The 21,537-nt window shown below is 55.1% G+C and overlaps 2 protein-coding genes across 2 annotated transcripts; both read left to right on the top strand.

Moving 5' to 3' along the window:
- Positions 1–7,912: 7,912 nt before the first annotated feature.
- Positions 7,913–8,970, top strand: LOC139839066 (uncharacterized). Its single transcript, XM_071829112.1, has 2 exons — positions 7,913–8,497; positions 8,604–8,970. Exons 1-2 carry the CDS (start codon positions 7,913–7,915, stop codon positions 8,967–8,969), a joined length of 951 nt encoding a protein of 316 aa, XP_071685213.1. The 3' UTR covers position 8,970.
- Positions 8,971–9,708: 738 nt separating this feature from the next.
- LOC139839065 (uncharacterized) lies at positions 9,709–20,215 on the top strand. The gene is made up of 4 exons (XM_071829111.1): positions 9,709–9,744; positions 10,421–10,508; positions 10,746–11,215; positions 20,159–20,215. Exons 1-4 carry the CDS (start codon positions 9,709–9,711, stop codon positions 20,213–20,215), a joined length of 651 nt encoding a protein of 216 aa, XP_071685212.1.
- The last annotated feature ends 1,322 nt before the right edge of the window (positions 20,216–21,537 follow it).

Raw genomic sequence — 21,537 nt, 5'->3', positions numbered from 1 at the left:
ATCATGAAGACGGCGCCATTGACCTTGGTGCTACGCCGACGATGATGGAGATCATGCCCGAAGATGATGAAGATCATGTCCGTGCTTTGGAGATGAAGATCAAAGGCGCAAAGACAAAAGGGCCATATCATATCACATATGAACTGCATGTGATGTTAATCCTTTTTATGCATCTTATTTTGCTTAGATCGCGACGGTAGCATTATAAGATGATCCCTCACTAAAATCTCAAGATAATAAAGTGTTCATCCTTAGTAGCACCCTTGCCAAGACTTGTCGTTTCGAAGCATCTCGTGATGATCGGGTGTGATAGAATCAACAAGTGCATACAACGGGTGCAAGACAGTTTTGCACATGCGGATACTAAGGTGGCCTTGACGAGCCTAGCATGTACAGACATGGTCTCGGAACACGTGATACCGAAAGGTAGAGCATGAATCATATGGTTGATATGATGAACACTTTGAGTGTTCGCCATTGAAATCACACCTTGTCTCGTGATGATCGGACATAGGTGCGGTGGATTTGGTTCGTGTGATCACTAAGACAATGCGAGGGATATTGTTTTGAGTGGGAGTTCACCTAGGGTTTTAATTATGTTGAATTAAAATTTGAACTCAATTTGTCATAAACTTAGTCTAAACTATTGCAAATATATGTTGTAGAGATGGCGTCCCCAATCAATTTTAATCGGTTCCTAGAGAAAGAGAAACTTAAGAGCAACGGTAGCAACTTCACCGACCGGTTCCGTCATGTGAGGATCTTCCTCTCTCGCGGAAATCTGCAATTTGTGCTTGATGCACCGCTAGGTGACCCTCTGCAGAAGATGAATCCGATGAAGTAAAAGCTGTTTACGCAACTCGGAAAACTCGGTACTCTCAAGTTCGGTGTGCCATCCTGTGCGATGCAGAATCCGATCTTCAAAAACGTTTTGAGCACCATGATCCTCATGAGTTGATGAATGAGCTGAAAGCTATATTCGAGACTCATGCGGCCGTGGAATGCTATGAAGCATCGAAACAATTCTTGCGCTGCATGATGGAAGAAGGCAGCTCCGTTAGTGAGCACATGCTCGCCATGACCGGCATGCAAAGAAACTCGATGACTTGGGAATAGTGATTCCTAACAGATCGGGGATTAATCGTGTCCTTCAATCACTGCCACCAAGTTACAAGAACTTTGTGATGAACTACAATATGCAGAACATGAACAAGGAGTTACCTGAACTCTTTGGCATGCTAAAAGCTGCTGAGATTGAGATCAAGAAAGAGCACCAAGTGTTGATGGTCAACAAGACCACCAGTTTCAAGAAACAGGGCAAGTCTAAGGGAAAATTCAAGAAGGGTGGCAAGAAAGCTGCCACGCCTCCTATGAAACCTAAGAACGGCCCTAAACCTGATGCCGAAGTGCTATTATCGCAAGGAGAAGGGACAACTGGAAGCGTAATTGCTCCAAGTATCCGGCTGATCTAAAGAGCGGCCTTGTCAAGAAGAAGAAAGAAGGTATATCCGATATACACGTTATAGATGTTTATCTCACTGGTTCTCGTTCCAGCACTGGTATTTGATACTGGTTCGGTTGCTCATATCTCGTAACTCGAAACAGAACTAAAGAATAAACGAAGACTACTGAAAGATGAAGTGACGATGCGCGTTGGAAATGGATCCAAAGTCGATGTGATCGCTGTCGGCACACTTCCTCTACATCTACCTTCGGGATTAGTTTTAAGCCTAAATAATTGTTATTTTGTACCCGCGTTGAGCATGAACATTATATCTGGATCTTGTTTAATGCAAGACGGTTATTCATTCAAGTCTGAGAATAATGGTTGTTCTATTTTTATGAATAATATCTTTTATGGTCGAGCACCACAAAAGAATGGCTTATTTCTGTTAGATCTCGATAGTAGTGATACGCATATACATAACATTGATGCTAAGCGAATTAAACTTAATGATAATTCTACTTATATGTGGCACTGTCGTCTTGGTCATATTGGAGTGAAACGCATGAAGAAACTCCATACTGATGGATTACTTGAATCACTTGACTTTGAGTCACTTGATAGATGCGAAGCATGTCTAATGGGAAAAATGACAAAGACTCCATTTTCTGGTATGATGGAGCGAGCTACTGACTTATTGGAAATCATACATACCGATGTATGTGGACCAATGAGCGTAGCATCGCGCGGTGGTTATCGTTATGTTCTAACCTTCACAGATGATCTGAGTAGATATGGGTATATCTATTTCATGAAACATAAATCCGAAACTATCGAGAAGTTTAAGGAATTTCAAAGTGAAGTAGAAAATCAACGTAACAAGAAGATCAAATTTCTACGATCTGATCGTGGAGGTGAATATCTGAGTTATGAGTTTGGCATGCATTTAAAGAAATGCGGAATACTTTCACAATTGACACCGCCTGGAACACCTCAACGAAACGGTGTGTCCGAACGTCGTAATCGAACTCTTTTAGATATGGTTCGTAGTATGATGTCTCTTACTGATTTGCCGTTATCATTTTGGAGTTATGCATTAGAGACAGCCGCATTCACTTTAAATAGAGCACCATCAAAATCCGTAGAAACGACACCGTATGAATTATGGTTTAATAAGAAACCTAAGCTGTCGTTCCTGAAAGTTTGGGGTTGCGAAGCCTATGTAAAGAAGTTACAACCGGACAAGCTAGAACCCAAAGCGGAGAAATGCGTCTTCATAGGATACCCTAAGGAAACTATAGGGTACACTTTCTATCACAGATCCGAAGGCAAAATTTTTGTTGCTAAGAACGGAACCTTTCTTGAGAAAGAATTTCTCACTAAAGAAGTGACTGGAAGAAAAGTAGAACTCGATGAGATTGATGAATCTATACTCGTTGATCAGAGTAGCGCAGTACCGGAAATTGTACCTGTACCGCCTACACCGGCAACAGAGGAAGCTAATGATAATGATCATGAAACTTCGAACGAGGAAACTACTGAACCTCGCAGATCGACAAGGGAACGTGCCACTCCTGATTGGTATGATCCTTGTCTAAATGTCATGATTGTGGAAAACAATGATGAGGACCCTGCGACATATGAAGAAGCGATGATGAGCCCAGATTCCAACAAATGGCAAGAAGCCATGAAATCCGAAATGGGATCCATGTATGATAACAAAGTATGGACTTTGGTAGACTTACCTGATAGCCGAAAGGCTGTCGAGAATAAATGGATCTTCAAGAGAAAAACAGATGCTGATGGTAATATTACTGTCTATAAAGCTCGACTTGTCGCAAAGGGTTTCCGACAAATTCAAGGAGTTGACTACGATGAGACTTTCTCACCTGTAGCGAAGCTAAAATCTGTGAGGATTTTGTTAGCAATAGCTGCATTTTTCGATTATGAGATTTGGCATATGGATGTCAAAACGGCGTTCCTTAATGGAGACATTGAGGAAGAGTTGTATATGGTACAACCCAAAGGTTTTGTCGATCCTAAAAATGCTGACAAAGTATGCAAACTTCAGCGTTCAATCTATGGACTGAAGCAAGCATCAAGAAGTTGGAACCGACGCTTTGATAAGTTGATCAAAGACTTCGGGTTTATACAAAGGTCATGGAGAGGCCTGTATTTACAAGAAAGTGAGTGGGAGCTCTGTAGCATTCCTGATATTATATGTAGATGACATATTATTGATCGGGAATGATATAGAACTATTAAGCAGTGTTAAGGGTTATTTGAATAATAGTTTTTCAATGAAAGACCTTGGTGAAGCATCGTATATATTAGGCATCAAGATTTATAGAGATAGATCAAGACGCCTAATAGGGCTATCACAGAGTACATATCTGGACAAGATTCTAAAGAAGTTTAGAATGGACGAAAGTAAGAAAGGGTTCTTACCTATGTTACTGTGCAAGGTATTGAGTAAAACTCAAGGACCGGCTACGGCAGAAGAAAGAGAAAGGATGAGTAACATCCCCTATGCCTCGGCAAAGAGGATCTATCATGTATGCCATGCTATGTACTAGACCGGATATAGCACATGCCGTTAGTTTGACTAGCAGATATCAAAGTGATCCAGAATGGAACACTGGACAGCGGTCAAGAATATCCTAAAGTACTTGAAAAGAACTAAGGATATGTTTCTTTGTTATGGAGGTGACCAAGAGCTCGTTGTAAACGGTTACACCGATGCAAGTTGGAACACCGATCCCGATGACTCTAAGTCACAATCTGGGTACGTGTTTATATTGAATGGTGCTGCATGAAGTCGGGCAAGCTCGAAGCAAAGGCACGGTGGCGAAGTCTTCAACGTAATCAGAGTACATAGCGGCTTCAGAGGCTTCATCGAAGCGGTATGGATGAAGAGGTTCATTGTAGAGCTCGGTGTGGTTCCTAGTGCATTGGACCCATTAATCATTTACTGTGATAACATGGGTGCCATCGCCAATGCACAAGAGCCAAGGTCACACAAGAGGCTGAAACATATCAAGCTGCGTTACCACTCGATTCGCGAGTACATCGAAGATGGAGAAGTAAAGATTTGCAAAGTACACACTGATCCGAATGTAGCAGATCCGTTGACTAAAGCTCTCCCTAGGGCAAAGCATGACCAACACCAGAATGCCATGGGTGTTAGGTATATTACAATGTAATCTAGATTATTGACTCTAGTGCAAGTGGGAGACTCAAGGAGATATGCCCTAGAGGCAATAATAAAATGGTTATTATAATATATCTTTATGTTTATGATAAATGTTTATATATCATGCTAGAATTGTATTAACCGAAACATTAGTACATGTGTGATATGTAGACAAACAAGAAGTCCCTAGTATGCCTCTTAAACTAGCTTGTTGATTAATGGATGATTAGTTTCATAATCATGAACATTGGATGTTATTAATAACAAGGTTATGTCATTGTGTGAATGATATAATGGACACACCCAATTAAGCGTAGCATAAGATCTCGTCATTAAGTTATTTGCTATAAGCTTTTGATACATAGTTACCTAGTCCTTATGACCATGAGATCATGTAAATCACTTATACCGGAAAGGTACTTTGATTACACCAAACACCACTGCGTAAATGGGTGGCTATAAAGGTGGGATTAAGTATCCGGAAAGTATGAGTTGAGGCATATGGATCAACAAGGGATTTGTCCATCCCGATGACGGATAGATATACTCTGGGCCCTCTCGGTGGAATGTCGTCTAATGTCTTGCAAGCATATGAATGAGTTCATAAGAGACCACATACCACGGTACGAGTAAAGAGTACTTGTCAGGAGACGAGGTTGAACAAGGTATAGAGTGATACCGAAGATCAAACCTCGGACAAGTAAAATATCGCGAGACAAAGGGAATTGGTAATGTATGTGAATGGTTCATTCGATCACTAAAGTCATCGTTGAATATGTGGGAGCCATTATGGATCTCCAGATCCCGCTATTGGTTATTGGTCGGAGTGAGTACTCAACCATGTCCGCATAGTTCTCGAACCGTAGGGTGACACACTTAAAGTTGGATGTTGAAATGGTAGCACTTGAATTATGGAATGGAGTTCGAATATTTGTTCGGAGTCCCGGATGAGATCCCGGACATCACGAGGAGTTCCGGAATGGTCCGGAGAATAAGATTCATATATAGGATGTCATTTTATGTGAAATAAAATGTCGCGGAAGGTTCTATGGAAGGTTCTAGAAGGTTCTAGAAAAGTCCGAAAGAAACCACCAAGGAAGGTGGAGTCCACATGGGACTCCACCACCATGGCCGGCCAGCCCTAGATGGGGTGGAGTCCCAAGTGGACTCCACCATAGGGGGCCGGCCACCCCCCACATGGGAGGTGGGAATCCCACCTTTGGGTGGGAGTCCTAGTTGGGCTAGGTTTCCCCCTCCTATGGAAGGTTTTGGTTTCGGGTCTTATTCGATGTCGTGGTATCGTCACGGCATATGCCATAGGGTGGCTAATCGAAGTGGTTCCTGAGGGATCTCACGGCGGTATCCGGAAGCGGGTATGGGCACGAGCGACACGGCGACGTACCCAGGTTCGAGGCCCTCCGGTGGAGGTAAAACCTCTACTCCTGCTATGAGTGTATATGATGATCACACAGTACAGTGGTGCTCCTAGAGCTGTGTCCGGCTGGCCCTGAGAGGCTAAGGGAGACGATGGTCTCTCTCACAGGGCAGCTCTGCAGGTAGGTGAAAGCAATAAATGATCGATCCTCCTCGCACTAGAGGGGTAGTGCGGCTTATATAGGCACCGGCACTTTACACATAAGACCCTATAGTCTACTGGCCGGCTTGGCCGGCTTCGGCTTCCGCTCCTTCCCGAGGTGGTGACGTCAGGAGTGGTTGAGCATCGTGGCCTGTCCCATCCGGCTGCCACGGTCAGCGGTATGGAGGAGGTGTCCCTGTCGTCGTCAGCCACTGTAGCCAGTACGGATCGTCGTAAGCTCTGACGGCCTGTCCGGCGCGTGGCACTATTGCTCCACAGTGCCCCGCGCTTTACGGAAGATGGAGTCAGCGTGGACTTTGGGAACCCGGATCACCAACCCGGTTCCTTCCGGTGCAAGACTCGCCAGCCTCGAGTCGGTCCGAGGTACAAACCCCGCCGGATATGGCTTGTAGAAGCCGGCCCAGCTACAGCATTGGTGGCCGCAGCCAGGCCGACTAGGACCTAGAGCCAACCGGCTTCCGACCAGCCGGCCACGGCGCCGGCCGCTGCTCCTCAGCCGGCCTTTGCCGCGAGCCGGCCAGTGGCCAGCCGGCTGCTCCGCGTCCATTGCCCTATCCGGGGTCTTCCCCCCGACATTAGCCCCCGAAGCTGGCAAGGTCCTGCGTTTAGAAGGACCTAGGCAGGTTTTCCTGGCTTCTCGAATATATTAGACGGCACTTGGAGGGGCCGACTGAGAATTTCCATTCAGCCGGCTGTGCCCTCATCCGGCTCGTTCCTGCCGGCTGCTTCCCAGCCGGCCGCTTTTTACACTTGTACAGTTTTTGCTTTTTTGCAAGATCTGACGGCGCCTCCGCCTTGCTGATGAATTTTGGTTTGAGTGGAACTTTTGGTCCGGCTCCGGCTTGCGGCGCGCCGGAGCCTCCGCCGCCTCGGGTCCTGCGCCCGACTTGACGGGTCTGACGCCTGGCCCGTCGGTCGGTTCGTCTGGTCACATCAATGTTCCCCCGGATCCGGTGCGGTAGTGGGCGACGTGGTGTGGCCGTTTTCGGTAACCGTCGTGGACGTGGGAGGAGTTACGGCGCAGTTACGGCGCAGTAAATCCGGCGACGTGGGAGGAGTTATGGCCCACGACCGCCACTTGGAGGCCAACCGCCCGCGTCGGGTGGCTATAAGGAGCGCCTCGAGGCGGCCACTTGCCATTTCTTCCTCCTCGCGCTCCTGCTTCCCTCTTCTGCGCGCTCGAGCTTGCTGTTGCTCCGGCGAACTTCTTCCGCTGGCGAACTCCGGCGGGCAAATGTTCACCGATCCACCGCCGCCACTCCGTCAATCTGGCGCCACGGGGCCGCGCATCTCGACGGAGCGTCCTCAGCCGCCGTTGTCGCCGCCGCGGTCGCAAGGTTCTTCCTCGCCGTTCAGCCTCTCCTGGTCATCTTCTTCCTCGTCCTCGTCAATGGCGTCCCCCAGCGGATCGTGGAGGGGCTCCTACATGCGGGAGGACGACATCGAACGCCTGGTGCGCCTCCGGCGGATCCCGCAGTCGGTCATCACGCGGGTGCCCGGCGAGGAGACGGAGCCCGAGCCGAGGAACGGCGAGCGCGTCGTCTTCGGCGCGCACCTCGACCGCGGGCTGGGTCTGCCGGCTTCGCCGTTCTTCCGGCAATTCCTCGACCACTTCGGCCTCCAGCCGCACCATTTGCCGGCCAACGCGTGCGTCCTCCTGAGCTGCTTCGTAGCGTTCATGGAGGCTTACGCCGGTTTGTGGCCCGACATCGACTTCTGGAGCCGGCTCTTCTTCTTGAAGGCGCAGACCAACGACGGCCGCCTGCGAGCCTGCGGCGCCGCCTCGATCTACACCCGGCCTGGTACGCCTTTCCCCAAGATCCCCACCGTCGACTCGGTGAAGAACTGGCAAATGTCATTCTTCTACGTGCGCAACGAGGGGGAGCTCGTCGACCGGATCAACCTGCCGGAGTTCAATCCGGCTCCTCCAGTCGGCCGGATCAACTGGAGCCACAACGCCCGCTCGACGGACCAGAACGCCGAGGTGAACCTGCTCTGGGATCTCCTGGCGACAGCCACCGCTGGCGGGCTGACTGCCGAAGATCTTCTCTGCACCATCGCCGAGCGCCGGGTGCTGCCGCTCCAGATGCGCACCCACAAGATCGGGCACATGTCCGGCCGGTTCGATCCGAACCGGACGTCCAAGGTGCCGCTCACCAAGGCCCAGGTGGCCAGCCGGGTGAACCACATCACCAAGGCGAACCTGGCGGAGGACTGGAGCTACGGGCTGGTGCCCTGCGACAGGAACCATCCACCGGCGCGGGTAAGCTTCGTGTCTTTGCCATTTTCCGGCTTGCGGCTGCGAGGCCGACTTCCTTTTTCTTCTGCCGACTTCCGGCTTGTCATATGCTCATGTTTTTTCTTTCTAGGTTTTTGAGCGCCAGAACGCCGAGGACGGCGACCTGGCGACGAAGAGGTGGACGCCGGATCTCGTCGATCCGGCTGACCAAGCCGGCGACCATGCCGGCGACGACGACCTGCCGCAGGCGCCTGATCTAGGCGGCCAGGGGGAGCACAATCCGCCCCCTTCACCAGAGCACCAGGAGGAGGAGGAGCCGGCGACGTCCGGCACGGGGCCAATCCCCGCCGTGCCTCTGCGCACGAGGCCGCCAAGCACCACGGCGACTTCGGCGCCCAAGGGCACGAAGAGAGCCGGCTCCACCGCCGCCGCGGAGTCGAGGGCGAAGAAACAGCGCCGGCATCAGCCGAAGAAGGTCCCGGAGCAAGCCGGGTGAGTTCTCTCTCTCTTTCTTGTTTGATTCCTTTTCTTTTCTTACTTTCATGCTTACCGTCCTTCTGTTTATCCGGCTAGGGCCCCTATCAAGTTTGCCCAGGGCGGCGGCTCCCGGCAAGCTCCACGCGTGGTGTCGCCGCTTCCGCGCCAGAGGAGGGAGCAGACGCAACAGCCTTCCTCGCGCGCACCTACGCCGCCGCCGCCTGCGACAGGGGCGTCTTCCTTTGCCGTGCCGCTGGCCTCCGCGCCCGATCGCGGCATGCGGGTCGAGCCAACGCGGCAGCCGACGCTGGACGACATGTTCCCGCGCCGGACACCTCTTCGGGACCCAGCCGGCCGGGGCCGGGCGGGGCATGCCGCCTTCAGCCGGGGCCGGAGCCGGCAGGCTGCTCCTAGGACCGGCGCGCAGGGCCGCGCCGCTGCGGCCGGAGCCGGCAGCAGGCCCACCGTGGTGGAGTTGGACGAGAGTCCGGAGGGGCGCCCAGCGCCGGAGACAATCGGGCCGGGCTGGGCCATCCGCTGCGCCCGGAGCGACGCCGCCGCCGCAGCCGACGAGGGACGAGCCGACCAGGCAGGAGCCGGCTAGGGACGAGCCGGCGCGCACGGAGGGCGCCGACTCGCGCGCGCTGGTGAGGACGGAGGGCGCAGCGGGCCCGTCTGAGGGCCTTCATGTGGCCAAGGGTGCCCGGCTGGTGGCTGTGCCGTCCGCCTCCGACTCCAGCTTCGGCTCGGCAGGAACCATGGAGAAGGCATGGCATCAGGCAAACTCCTGCGAGGTACTCAGCCGGGAGGGGCAGCCTGGCACGGCGCCCATGAAGATGCTTTTCTCCGGCTATCGCGCCAGCCTCAAGACCAAGGCCGCCGAGACCCTTGCCCAGCTGGCGACGCTGGAGGATGCTGAGAAGGTGTGTTTTCTTTTCTTCTGCGATTTTCTTGTCCTGGTAGCCCTCCGAGACGTGGGCCGGCTGCCTGAAGCCAGCTCAGGTTTCGTCTAAACAACTGATTCTTTCAGACGGTTGAGGAGCGGCGCACCCTCTTGTACAACCAGGTGGTGACCAGCTACCACCGGGCCAAGATCGAGCGGGCCGCCTTGGCTCGTGAGCTGGAGGTCGTCAAGGGTGAGCTCTACGCTTCTTCCGACTTGATGTCTTATTTTCTTTTTAATCTTGGTTGGCTGATATTTCTTTCCGGCCGCCCCGCAATGAAGCCGCCAAAGTCCCGCAGCTGGAGTCGGATCTCCGAGCCGCTCGCACGCAGTGCGCCGAGAGCGAGGAGGCGGGCCGATCCGCCGCCGGCAAGCTCAAGCTGGCTGAGCAGGAGCTGACACGGCTGCGCCTGCTGGAGAAGAACCACATCACCGAGCTCAACTCCCTCAGGTCGGCGGAGAAGGAGAAGGTGGATGATCTGAGTCGGCGGCTGTCGGAGGTGGAGAAGCAGCGGCTTGCGCTGCAGGAGGAGGTCACTGCCAAGTCCACAGAGCTGACGGCTACCGCCAAGCGTTGGACCGACGATTTTAGCGCGCTTGATCGCGGCTTGGCGGGTGAGTGCATCTTTATGTTCCTTCCCTTTGCCGGCTTTCGGCTGTCGACTGCCGGCTTTTGTTGGCAGCCGGCAGCAGAAACTTCTGATTTCTTCGTTATCCTCATCTTTGGGCTGGTGGCAGTCGGTTCTTGCCGGCTGCCGCCAGGCTTTTCCTTTTGGTTTAGGACTTCGAAAATTTGCATTTTTCAGCTTATTTCGGCTTTGATGGTTTCTGACTTGCTTCTTCTTCTTGCAGCGGCCTTCCCGGAGACGCAGGAGGCGGCTTTGGCAGCCGTTGGCGTCGCGCGCGATTCCAGGAGGCGGGAAACCGGCGAGGGCAGCTCGGAGTACTTCTCCATGGAGGACCATCTGGCGTCCATGGCTGCCCGCATCGAGCCCGTCACCAAGCTCGGCTGGGAGCTGCGGAAGGCGGCCGAAGAGCTGGTGCCCATGCTGTGGCCTGGGGAGGCGGCGCCGCAAGACATCTCCGGCCTCATCTCCTCGATGGAGCAGGCGCCGGACCGCTTCCTCGACTGGAAGGAGTCGGCCACGCGCGCCGGTGCCGATATGGCGCTGTCCTTCGTCCTCTCCTGGTACAACGAGGTGGACCTGGGGCAGCTTGAGTTCCGGCGAGCCGGCGTGGAGGACAAGCTCCCAGCCGACTTCAAGGCCGCCCGCCTTGCTCAAGCCAGCACCATCGCCGACTTCGTCGACAAGACGCTCTTCGTCGCGGACCCGAACCCTCCTCCATCCGATGGAGAATACATGGATGATGAGGAGGCGGAAGATGTGCCTGAGGACGACCCGGCCGCCGGCTCCACTGATGCCCCTCCGGCTTAGACTTCCTGCTTTTCAGTTGTTCTTTTGCAAGACAATTTATTAAATCCCCGGGATGCCGGGTGCAGATGTAAGACAATATTATCGCCTTTTAATTATGCCACACTTTAATGTGTTTGTTAACCAATTATGTGCCGAGTTGCTTTCTTTCGACTCGTTCGCTTTTTCCCATCCGCCCCACTCTTTGGCTGTGCCCTTGCCGGTCGTACGTCCGACTTGCGGTCCGTCGCCGGATCAAGAGCGGGCCGCTGGGTGAGGCCGACAGTATTTCAGTCGAACGAGCTGAATTCGGCAATCCGGCACTTTTGTGAAAAGTTGCAAGTCAACTCGCTTTTACTCTTTCTCTTAGTCGTTTTTCGCGTGCCGGCTCCCTAGGCCTTACTCCCGCCAGCCGGACAGCCGGGTTGCGGTCTGTAGCTGGATCGGAAGCCGGCTGTCGGAAACCAGATCACGTTACTGAGCCGGCCGCGTGAGAGGGTTCAAGCCAATTGGCGAAACAAGGTAAAATACGCGAAAAACTTGTCGGAAACGGCGCTCTTGGCGCAAGCTTTTTCATAACTCACAAAAGGGATACAAGGGATACATACATTCCTGCTCTCATGTGTAAAATGGGCGGAGTAACCTGACATTCCAGGGACGCTTAGTCTCCTCGTCAGCCTTGTCCGGCTTGTTTTTCTTAGCCTCTTGGGCATCTATGAGATAGTAGGAATCATTGCCTACTGCCTTGCTCACGATGAAGGGACCCTCCCATGGGGATGACAGTTTATGCTGTCCGGCTGTCCGCTGGATCAGCCAGAGCACTAGGTCTCCTTCTCGGAATGCTAAGGACTGGACCTTCCGGCTGTGATAGCGTCGGAGGCTTTGCTGGTAGATGGTAGATCTAGACTCAGCCAGCAGCCGGGCCTCTTCGACCAGGTCGACTCCATCTTCGCGAGCTTCTTTGGCTTCGGCTTCTGTGTAGAGCTTGATCCTTGGCGCGTCGTGCTCGATATCAGTCGGCAGGACGGCTTCGGCCCCGTATACGAGGAAAAATGGTGTGAAGCCGACTGAGCGATTTGTCGTTGTGCGCAGGCTCCACAAAGACATTGGGCAATTCTTCAATCCAGCAGCCGGCTGCTCGCTCGAGCGGCTCCACCAGCCGGGGCCGGATGCCGGCTAGGACTAAGCCGTTAGCCTTTTCCACTTGTCCGTTGGACTCTGGGTGTGCCACAGAAGATAGGGCCATCCGGATCCCCATTTCCCCGCAATAGCGAGAGAAGATGCCTTGGGAGAAGTTGGTGCCGTTGTCGGTGATGATGGTGTGGGGGTAGCCGAATCTCACAATGATTTCCTTGAGGAATGTGATGGCTGTGGACCCGTCCAGTTTCTTGATTGGCTTGGCTTCGATCCACTTGCTGAATTTATCAATCATCACCAAGAGATGTGTCATGCCGCCTCGCGCTGTTCTGAATGGGCCCACCATATCCAAGCCCCATACGGCAAATGGCCATGTGATGGGGATGGTTTTCAAGGCGGAAGCCGGCTGGTGTCTTTGCTTTGCGAAGCGCTGACAGCCGTTGCACTTCTTCACCAAATCTTCTGCGTCTCTGAGCGCAGTCGGCCAGTAAAAGCCGTGCCGGAAGGCTTTGGCCACTATGGCTCTGGATGAGGCGTGATGTCCGCACTCTCCTTGATGGATTTCCCGTAGGAGTTCAATCCCTTCAGCCGGCTCGACGCACCGCTGGAACACCCCACTTACGCTGCGTTTGTACAGCTGGTGGTTGATGATGGTATAGGCCTTGGCCCTTCTCTCAATCTGCCTGGCCTGGACTCTATCATTAGGCAGCACACCGTCGGTGAGGTAGGAGAGGAATTCTTGTGCCCATGAAGGTACGCATCTTATTTCGAATACGCTGACCAACAGGGCCTCCTGCGTGGGAGCTTCCGGATTCGACTGCATGGTCGCCGGGTCCGGCTTGCTAGCCGGCGGGTTCGGCTTGCTAGCCCCCGAGTTTGGCGATGAAGCCCCCGGGTTGGACTGAGAAGTCGCCGGGTTCGGCATGCTAGCCGGCGGGTTCGGCTTGTTAGCCCCCGACTTGGGCGATGAAGCCCCCGGGTTCGGCTGAGCAGCCCCCGGGTCAGCCGGCACGAATATTGAATCCGAGTCCGGTGACGGTATGATGGACGGCTTCTTGAGAACCGCCAAGGCGACACCCGGCGGAATGGCTTGCCGGGTTGAGCCGATCTTGGATAAGGTATCAGCCGCTTCGTTGTTTGCCCGTGGCACATGGTGGAATTCGCAGCCGTCGAAGAAGCCGGATAGCTGCTGGACATGGAAGCGGTACGAGGCCATATTGGCGTCCTTCGCGTCCCAGTCGCCAGATGCTTGCTGTATGACCAAGTCGGAGTCGCCGAAGCAAAGTATGCGACGCACGCCAATCTCCTTGGCCAGCTTCAGCCCATGAATGAGCGCTTCATATTCCGCCACATTGTTGGATGCGGCGAAGTGGATCTGCAGGACGTAGTCCAGCCGGTCTCCCTTGGGAGAGGTGATGACGATGCCGGCTCCCAAGCCGTTGCGCATCTTCGAGCCGTCGAAGTGCATCTTCCAATGTGTGGAATCCGGCACAGGCGGCAGGTACTGCATCTCAGCCCAGTCGACGAAGAAGTCCGCGAGGATCTGCGACTTGATGGCTGTGCGTGGCTCGTAGAGGATAGTGTGGGCGGCTAGCTCCAGGGCCCACTTGGCAACCCGGCCGTTGGCATCCTTGCTGCCGATGATTTCCGCCAAAGGCGCTGTGGCAACCACCCTGATGGGATGTTCTTGAAAGTAATGCTTGAGCTTCTTGGCCGCCATGTAGACGCCGTAGGTGACCTTCTGGTAGTGGGGGTAGTTTTGCTTCGACTGGGAGAGCACTTCGCTGAGGTAATAGACTGGGCGCTGGACCAGCTTCTCTCTGTTTTCGGCTTCTTTGCGCTCCACCACCAGGACAACGCTAACCACTCGGTTGGTGGCTGCGATGTACAACAGCATCGGCTCCATTGAAGCCGGCGTTGCAAGGATTGGCGCGGTTGAGAGCACGCGCTTTAAGTCACGGAAGGCTTCGTCCGCCTGCGGTGACCAGACGAACTTGTCCGCCTTCTTCATTAGTTGATACAGGGGCAGTGCCTTCTCTCCCAGCCGGCTGACGAAGCGACTCAAGGAGGCCAGGCAGCCAGCAAACTTCTGGACGTCCTTGAGGCACTGCGGCAGTTCCATCTTCTCCAGGGCACTGATCTTGTCCGGGTTGGCTTCAATCCCTCGCTGAGAGACGAGGTAGCCGAGGAGCTGGCCAGACGGCACGCCGAATGTGCACTTGGCCGGGTTGAGCTTCATCCGGAATTTTCTCAGATTGGTGAAGGTTTCTCTCAGGTCGTCAAGGAGGGTAGGCATCTCCTTGGTTTTTACAACGACATCATCCACATATGCGTGAACATTTCTGCCGATTTGATCCTGCAAACACTTTTGCATGCACCTTTGGTAGGTGGCGCCCGCATTTTTCAAGCCGAATGGCATAGTCGTGTAGCGAAGCCCCGTACGGGGTAATGAACGAAGTCTTTATTTGATCAGCCGGATTCAAAGGAATCTGGTGGTAGCCTGAATAGGCATCTAGGAAAGACAACAGTTCACAGCCGGCAGTCGAGTCTATAACTTGATCTATGCGCGGCAGGGGAAAGGGATCCTTTGGGCACGCCTTGTTCAGGCTGGTGTAGTCGATACACATGCGCCAGGAGCCGTTCTTCTTCAACACCAGGACCGGGTTCGCCAACCAGTCCGGGTGCAGCACTTCCATGATGAAGCCGGCAGCTAGGAGCCGGGCGATTTCTTCACCGATGGCCTTCCTTCGTTCTTCGGCGAAGCGCCTGAGAGGCTGCTTCACCGGCTTGGCTTCAGGCCGGACATGGAGGTGGTGCTCAGCCAACTCCCTCGGCACACCCGGCATGTCTCTTGGAGTCCATGCGAAGATGTCCCGATTCTCACGGAGGAAGCTGGTGAGCTCGCTTTCCTATTTCTTGTTCAAGCCGGCACCGATGGTGACGAACTTGTCCGGCTGCGCCGGGTCCAGCAGGATCTTCTTGGTGTGGTCGGCCGGCTGGAAGTGAGTCGTCCCAGCCGGGTTGCCTGCAGCCGGCATGTCTGTCTGCGCGGCTTTGGCGAGGGCAACGGCGTCGTGGATGAGCTGCTTCTCGGTGGCGATGACCAGCGTCTGGGGCCATCTTGGAGCTCGCGTGGCGCAGTCCATGGAGGCGGCGATAGTCGCCGGCTACGGTGATGACCCCCTTGGGGCCAGGCAGCTTCATCTTCGTGTACCCATAGTGGGGCACCGCCATGAACTTGGTCAGGGCCGGCCTGCCCAGGAGCGCGTGGTAGGGACTCACGAGGTCCACCACCTCGAACTCGATTCTTTCGGTGCGGAAGTGATCCGGCTTCCCGAACATCACCTCCAGCGTGATCCGGCCGATCGGCTGGCAGCAATGGCCTGGCACGATGCCGTGGAAGACGGTGGGGGTGGGGCGCAACTCGGCCTCCTGGATGCCCAGCTTGCGGGCGGTGTCGCGGTAGAGGATGTTGATGCTGCTGCCGCCATCGATGAGGACGCGCGAAAAATGCACGCTGCGCCGGGTTGTGCCGATGGTGGGGTCGAGGACCATGGCGTAGCTGCCCGGCTTCGGCAGGACAGCCGGTGTGTCGCGGCGATCAAAAGTGATGGCCTGCTCTGACCAGTTTAGGTACTGGGGGACCGGCGGTATGACCGCGTTGACCTCGAGGGAACGGCGCTCTTGGCTCGTCCTGTCCTCGGGCTCGGAGGTGAAGATGATGTAGGTGGCGTCTTCGGCCAGATATCGGCCGCCATGGTGCACTTGGTTAGCCTCGTGGTGCTCGAGGTTGGCGTTCTCTGCGCCGGCTTGGCCACCCGGCCCGCCGGCTGGTGGAGGCGGGGGTGGAGGCGGTAGAGGTTCACCGCTTGTCAGCCGCTTCATGAAGTGGCAGTCGCGGGTGGTGTGGTTGGAGGGGTTCTTGCCGCTGTGGTACTTGCACGGCGAGTCGAGCATCTGCTCGAAGGTGTACTTCGGCTTCCACCGCCCGTTTGCTTCGGCGGCGGCTGCCGCCGCGCGTTGTTCCGCCACGGCGGCTACGTGGGTGGAGCCGTACCGGCGGTCCGGCTGGTCGCTGTGACGCTTGCCGCGGTAGTTGTCCCGCCGGCTGCCATGCGAGCCGCCCTCCGCCGGCTTGTGCTCAGCCGGCCTGTTGTTGTCCCGCCTTGCTGGAGCCGGTGAAATATCAGCCGGCGCCTTGCCGGCTTCCTCTGCCAGCGCGTACTTGTCGGCGATGGCCATCAAGGCGGCCATCGACTTGGGGTCACTGCGGCGCAACTTGTGCCACAGCATGGTGTTGGGCCGACAGCCTCCCATGAAGAAGCTGATGGCCTGGATCTCGTGCACGCCCTCGCAGGAGTTGCGCATCTCGCACCAACGCGTCAGGTACGCGCGATCCGTCTCGTCGGGGCCCTGCTTGCACATCTCGAGCTGCTGGGGGCGACCCGGCCGGCGATAGGTGCCGGTGAGGTTGCTGATGAAGGCGGCTTCGAAGTCCAGCCAGCCGTTTATGCTGCCGGCTGGCAGGTTGTTGAGCCACGTGCGGGCGGAGCCGACCAGCATCAGGGGGGAGTAGCGCACGGCCCAGCGCTTGTTGCCTTTGGCGATGCCGACTGCGGTGGAGTAGTCCTGCAGCCAGTCCTCCGGCTTAGCGGTGCCGTCGTACTTGGGGGTGTCGCGGGGGAGCGTGAAGCCTTCGAGTGTGGGCTCGTTGGCGATGCGGGGCCCGAAGCACTTTGGGCCGGCTGGAGCTTCTTCTTCCGCAATGCGGGATTCGACCAGCCGGTCGAGGCGATCTCGGGCGTCGGCGGGCTCGATGCGCGGGCCCAGCCGGGAGTGTGCCGGCTGGCGCGCGCCGCTTGTTTCTGGAGCCGGCCGGTGATGACGGCGGGGCCCGGAGTCTTGCTCCTGGTTCCGGCTTGGAGGGGGCCGGCTGCGGCCGCTGCCGCTCGGCTGGTGGCTTGGCCGGCCCGAGCTGTGCGTGGCCCGGGAGTCATGGCGTCGGCTTGGTCCTGGGGAGGCGGACTCGGCCGTGTCCCTGGCGCCTTCCCTGTCGTTGCCTGCAACTCCACGAGCGTGAGAAGCTCTGGGGGCGTTGACATACCTGGGGTCGGCGATCTGCCTGTTGGCTGCGTTAAGCAGCTCAGTCACCCGCCTGGTCTGGCGGCGTAACTCTTCGCCTTCAAGGCGGTTCAGCTCTTCCGCGGCGGCTTCTGCCGCGCGCACGTTCTTGTCGGGCGTGTTGTAGACGGGGAGCTCCATGGACGGAGCCGGCGAAGGAGCGCCGTCGCGGGCGATCTCAGCGCCAAGGTCGCGGCCCCTGCGGCGGATATGGCCGGCTCGGCTTGGCTCGTCGCCGCCTGGAGTGAGGCCGTGGGCGCGGTTGTACTCGCGCTGGGTGATCTCCATCTCGCGCTTAGCAGCAGCCAGTTCTTCGGTTTGCTTGAAGAGGAGCTGGCGGTGCGCCTCCAAGTCCGCCTCGACGGCGGTGGGATCTCCGCCAGGCGTGAGCGGGGTGCTCAGTTTTGCCCGGACTGCATCCAGCCGGGACGGTGGTGGTGGCGCTTTCGGGCCCGAGCCGGAGGCGTTGGGGTCGATGTTGCGCTCCAAGCCGGGGCCGCGGGTGCGCGGGTTCTTCTCGGGGAGCTCCTCGCCAGCCATCATGACTTGCACGACGGCGGGGCTGGCGGGAGCGCTGCTGCCGGCTCGCGGAGGAGGGCTAGCGCAGCGCAGCACCTGCCGCGGGTAGCGCGGCGGTGCGACGGTGGCGACGTAAACGTCGAAGCCGCCGAAGGAGATGACGCTGCCGCCGGCTGGGAAGGGCCGGTCAGCGAAGCAGCCAGCGTTGTCGCTGACGCAGTTGAGGGAGCCGAATCTCCAGATCAAGCCTGAAGCGACTCGCTCACCGGTGGTGATGGTGAGGCCCGTCCGGATGAAGACACCGGCCGAGGATGCTGAAGGCCCCACGGTGGGCGCCAAATGTCGTGGTATCGTCACGGCATATGCCATAGGGTGGCTAATCGAAGTGGTTCCTGAGGGATCTCACGGCGGTATCCGGAAGCGGGTATGGGCACGAGCGACACGGCGACGTACCCAGGTTCGAGGCCCTCCGGTGGAGGTAAAACCTCTACTCCCGCTTATGAGTGTATATGATGATCACACAAAGCATGCTGGTGCTCCTAGAGCTGTGTCCGGCTGGCCCTGAGAGGCTAAGGGAGACGATGGTCTCTCTCACAGGGCAGCTCTGCAGGTAGGTGAAAGCAATAAATGATCGATCCTCCTCGCACTAGAGGGGTAGTGCGGCTTATATAGGCACCGGCACTTTACACATAAGACCCTATAGTCTACTGGCCGGCTTGGCCGGCTTCGGCTTCCGCTCCTTCCCGAGGTGGTGACGTCAGGAGTGGTTGAGCATCGTGGCCTGTCCCATCCGGCTGCCACGGTCAGCGGTATGGAGGAGGTGTCCCTGTCGCCGTCAGCCACTGTAGCCAGTACGGATCGTCGTAAGCTCTGACGGCCTGTCCGGCGCGTGGCACTATTGCTCCACGGTGCCGCGCTACGGAAGATGGAGTCAGCGTGGACTTTGGGAACCCGGATCACCAACCCGGTTCCTTCCAGTGCAAGACTCGCCAGCCTCGAGTCGGTCTGAGGTACAAACCCCAGTCGGATATGGCTTGTAGAAGCCGGCCCAGCTACAGCATTGGTGGCCGCAGCCAGGCCGACTAGGACCTAGAGCCAACCGGCTTCCGGACCAGCCGGCCACGGCGCCAGCCGGCTGCTCCTCAGCCGGCCTTTGCCGCGAGCCGGCCAGTGGCCAGCCGGCTGCTCCGCGTCCATTGCCCTATCCGGGGTCTTCCCCCCGACATTCGAAGACTTGGACACCAACACTTGGGATCCACCTATATAATGAGGGGCCAAGGGAGGGGGCCGGCCACCCCAAGACCATAAGCTGGCCGCCCCCCTTGAGTGGCCGGCCACCCCCTCCCAAACCCTAGCTTTGCTCCTCCACTCCATATTGCCCGCGTAGCTTAGCGAAGCTCCACCGGACTTCTACACCGCCACCGACACCACGCCATCGTGCTGTCGGATTCAAGAGGAGCTACTACTTCCGCTGCTCGCTGGAACGGGGAGGTGGACGTCGTCTTCATCAACAACCGAACGTGTGACCGAGTACGGAGGTGCTGTCCGTTCGTGGCGCCGGAACCGATCGTGATCAAGATCTTCTACGCGCTTTTGCAAGCGGCAAGTGATCGTCTACCGCAGCAACAAGAGCCTCCTCTTGTAGGCTTTGGAATCTCTTCAAGGGTGAGACTCGATACCCCCTCGTTGCTACCGTCTTCTAGATTGCATCTTGGCTTGGATTGCGTGTTCGCGGTAGGAAAATTTTTGTTTTCTATGCAACGTTATCCTACACACCACGCTGGCTGGCACGTTTTGGACGCGCTGCTGCTGGCCAATGCCAAGCCTTGGCGAGCTGGGGCTGCGTACCGTTGGCGTCCTTGTGTTGCAGGGATGCTCGAGGACATGAAGAAACGACGAGGGAGAGGCCAGGGAGATGGGTGCCAAAGGTGGCCGGCATGGCATTGTTTGGCATGTTTTAGGGTTTCTCCTCGACTTTAATCAACCATGCAAGTACTGGGCTAGAGGCAGGGGGTGTAGGGGAGGCTGATGATCACATTGCAAAAGTGGTTTAGGCTCAAATCTGCTGGACAATAGCATGAAACACAAATTCCAGATGCTGCCTGCCACCTGTTCGACATAATGCCCGCATGAAACTTTCTTTTGAATTTTGAAAATCTCTTTGGTGAATCTCATTTATATAATTATTGTGATGTATTGGTGGTGGTGGCACTCAATTTGGAAGTGATTTGCAACATTTCAAATTTGAGGTGATCTTCTTCTCTCTCTCGGGTTCCCTCTTTGCCCTCTTATTCTGGTCAACCTAGTCAACTTTAGGGAGGGTGGTCAACATCAAAGTTACTCACTTTGACATGTTCTTGGATGACCTGGCTTTAGTTGACCTTGCTTAGTTTAAGATTTGAGAAATACAGAGGGGTAAAGTGGTGAAGAAAATAATTTTGGGTTAAGTGACCATTATCATATGTAAGATGAAATCTTGATTTCTTGCTATTTGATTCTTGATCCAAGGATGCAAAAGTGTTAGTTTATCACATTGAAGCATTTTAGAAGCAATGGGGCAAGCAATCTTGGCCTTGGTTGAGGATTTGTTAATTTACATAAAGTGTATGTGAGTGAGAAATGGGTTTTTCCCATTTTCTCTAATTCTCCTCAATTTAGGGTTTGGTGATCTTGGTTAGTGTTCATATAACATTATTTAATCATACTAACACTCATCATGGCAATTGCACAAAAGAATATCACTCAAATGCATATAACTATATGTGGTACTATATGCATAGAAAAAGTTTTTGTTAATTGCAAATTTTGGGTTTGGAGAAACTCTCTCTTGTTTATTGTTGTTGAAACTTGGGATGTTACAAACCCTTCCCCCTTACAAAAGATCTCGTCCCGAGATCTGAGAAAACTAGGTACTAAAGAGATCTGGGTACTCAGTCCTCATAAAGTCTTCTCTCTCCCAAGTGGCTTCTTCTTCGGTGTGGTTACTCCATTGGATCTTCAGAAACTTGATACTTCGAGTACGGGTGGTTCTGAAAGCTTCTTCCAAGATGCGAATAGGTACTTCGCGGTATGTCAGATCTGAGTTGATATCGACAGCTCGATGGTCGATGTTCTTGAAAACTTCGGTCTTCTCAGGCACTTCTAAACACTTCCGGAGTAGCGAGATGTGAAACACATTGTGCACCGCTGACATTTCTTCCGGTAACTCCAGCTGATAGGATACTTCTCCTCGGCGACTCAGGACCTTGAAAGGTCCGACATATCGGGGTGCGAGCTTTCCTCGAAGTTGAAATCTCTGCATTCCCTTAAGAGGGGACACTTTGAGATATACGAAATCTCCGATTTCGAAGGTCATCTCTCGGCGTCTCTTGTCGGCGTAGCTCTTTTGTCTTGATTGGGCTGTCCTGAGATACTCGCGGATTTTGTGAACCTTCTCTTCGGCTTCTCGGAGAATA

The sequence above is a fragment of the Lolium perenne genome, chromosome 4 (assembly GCF_019359855.2).
Source record: "Lolium perenne isolate Kyuss_39 chromosome 4, Kyuss_2.0, whole genome shotgun sequence".
Classification (NCBI taxonomy): domain Eukaryota; kingdom Viridiplantae; phylum Streptophyta; class Magnoliopsida; order Poales; family Poaceae; genus Lolium; species Lolium perenne.
This window is presented reverse-complemented; position numbering and strand designations above follow the sequence as displayed.

Excerpts from the sequence above, each read along its gene's own strand:
- LOC139839065 (XM_071829111.1), top strand. The coding sequence starts at position 9,709 with ATGGAGAAGGCATGGCATCAGGCAAACTCCTGCGAG. Across the intron at positions 9,745-10,420 it reads ATCAGGCAAACTCCTGCGAG|GAGGAGGTCACTGCCAAGTC; the intron begins GTACTCAGCCGG and ends CTTGCGCTGCAG. Across the intron at positions 10,509-10,745 it reads GCTTGATCGCGGCTTGGCGG|CGGCCTTCCCGGAGACGCAG; the intron begins GTGAGTGCATCT and ends TTCTTCTTGCAG.
- LOC139839066 (XM_071829112.1), top strand. The coding sequence starts at position 7,913 with ATGGAGGCTTACGCCGGTTTGTGGCCCGACATCGACTTCTGGAGCCGG. Across the intron at positions 8,498-8,603 it reads GGAACCATCCACCGGCGCGG|GTTTTTGAGCGCCAGAACGC; the intron begins GTAAGCTTCGTG and ends TTTTCTTTCTAG.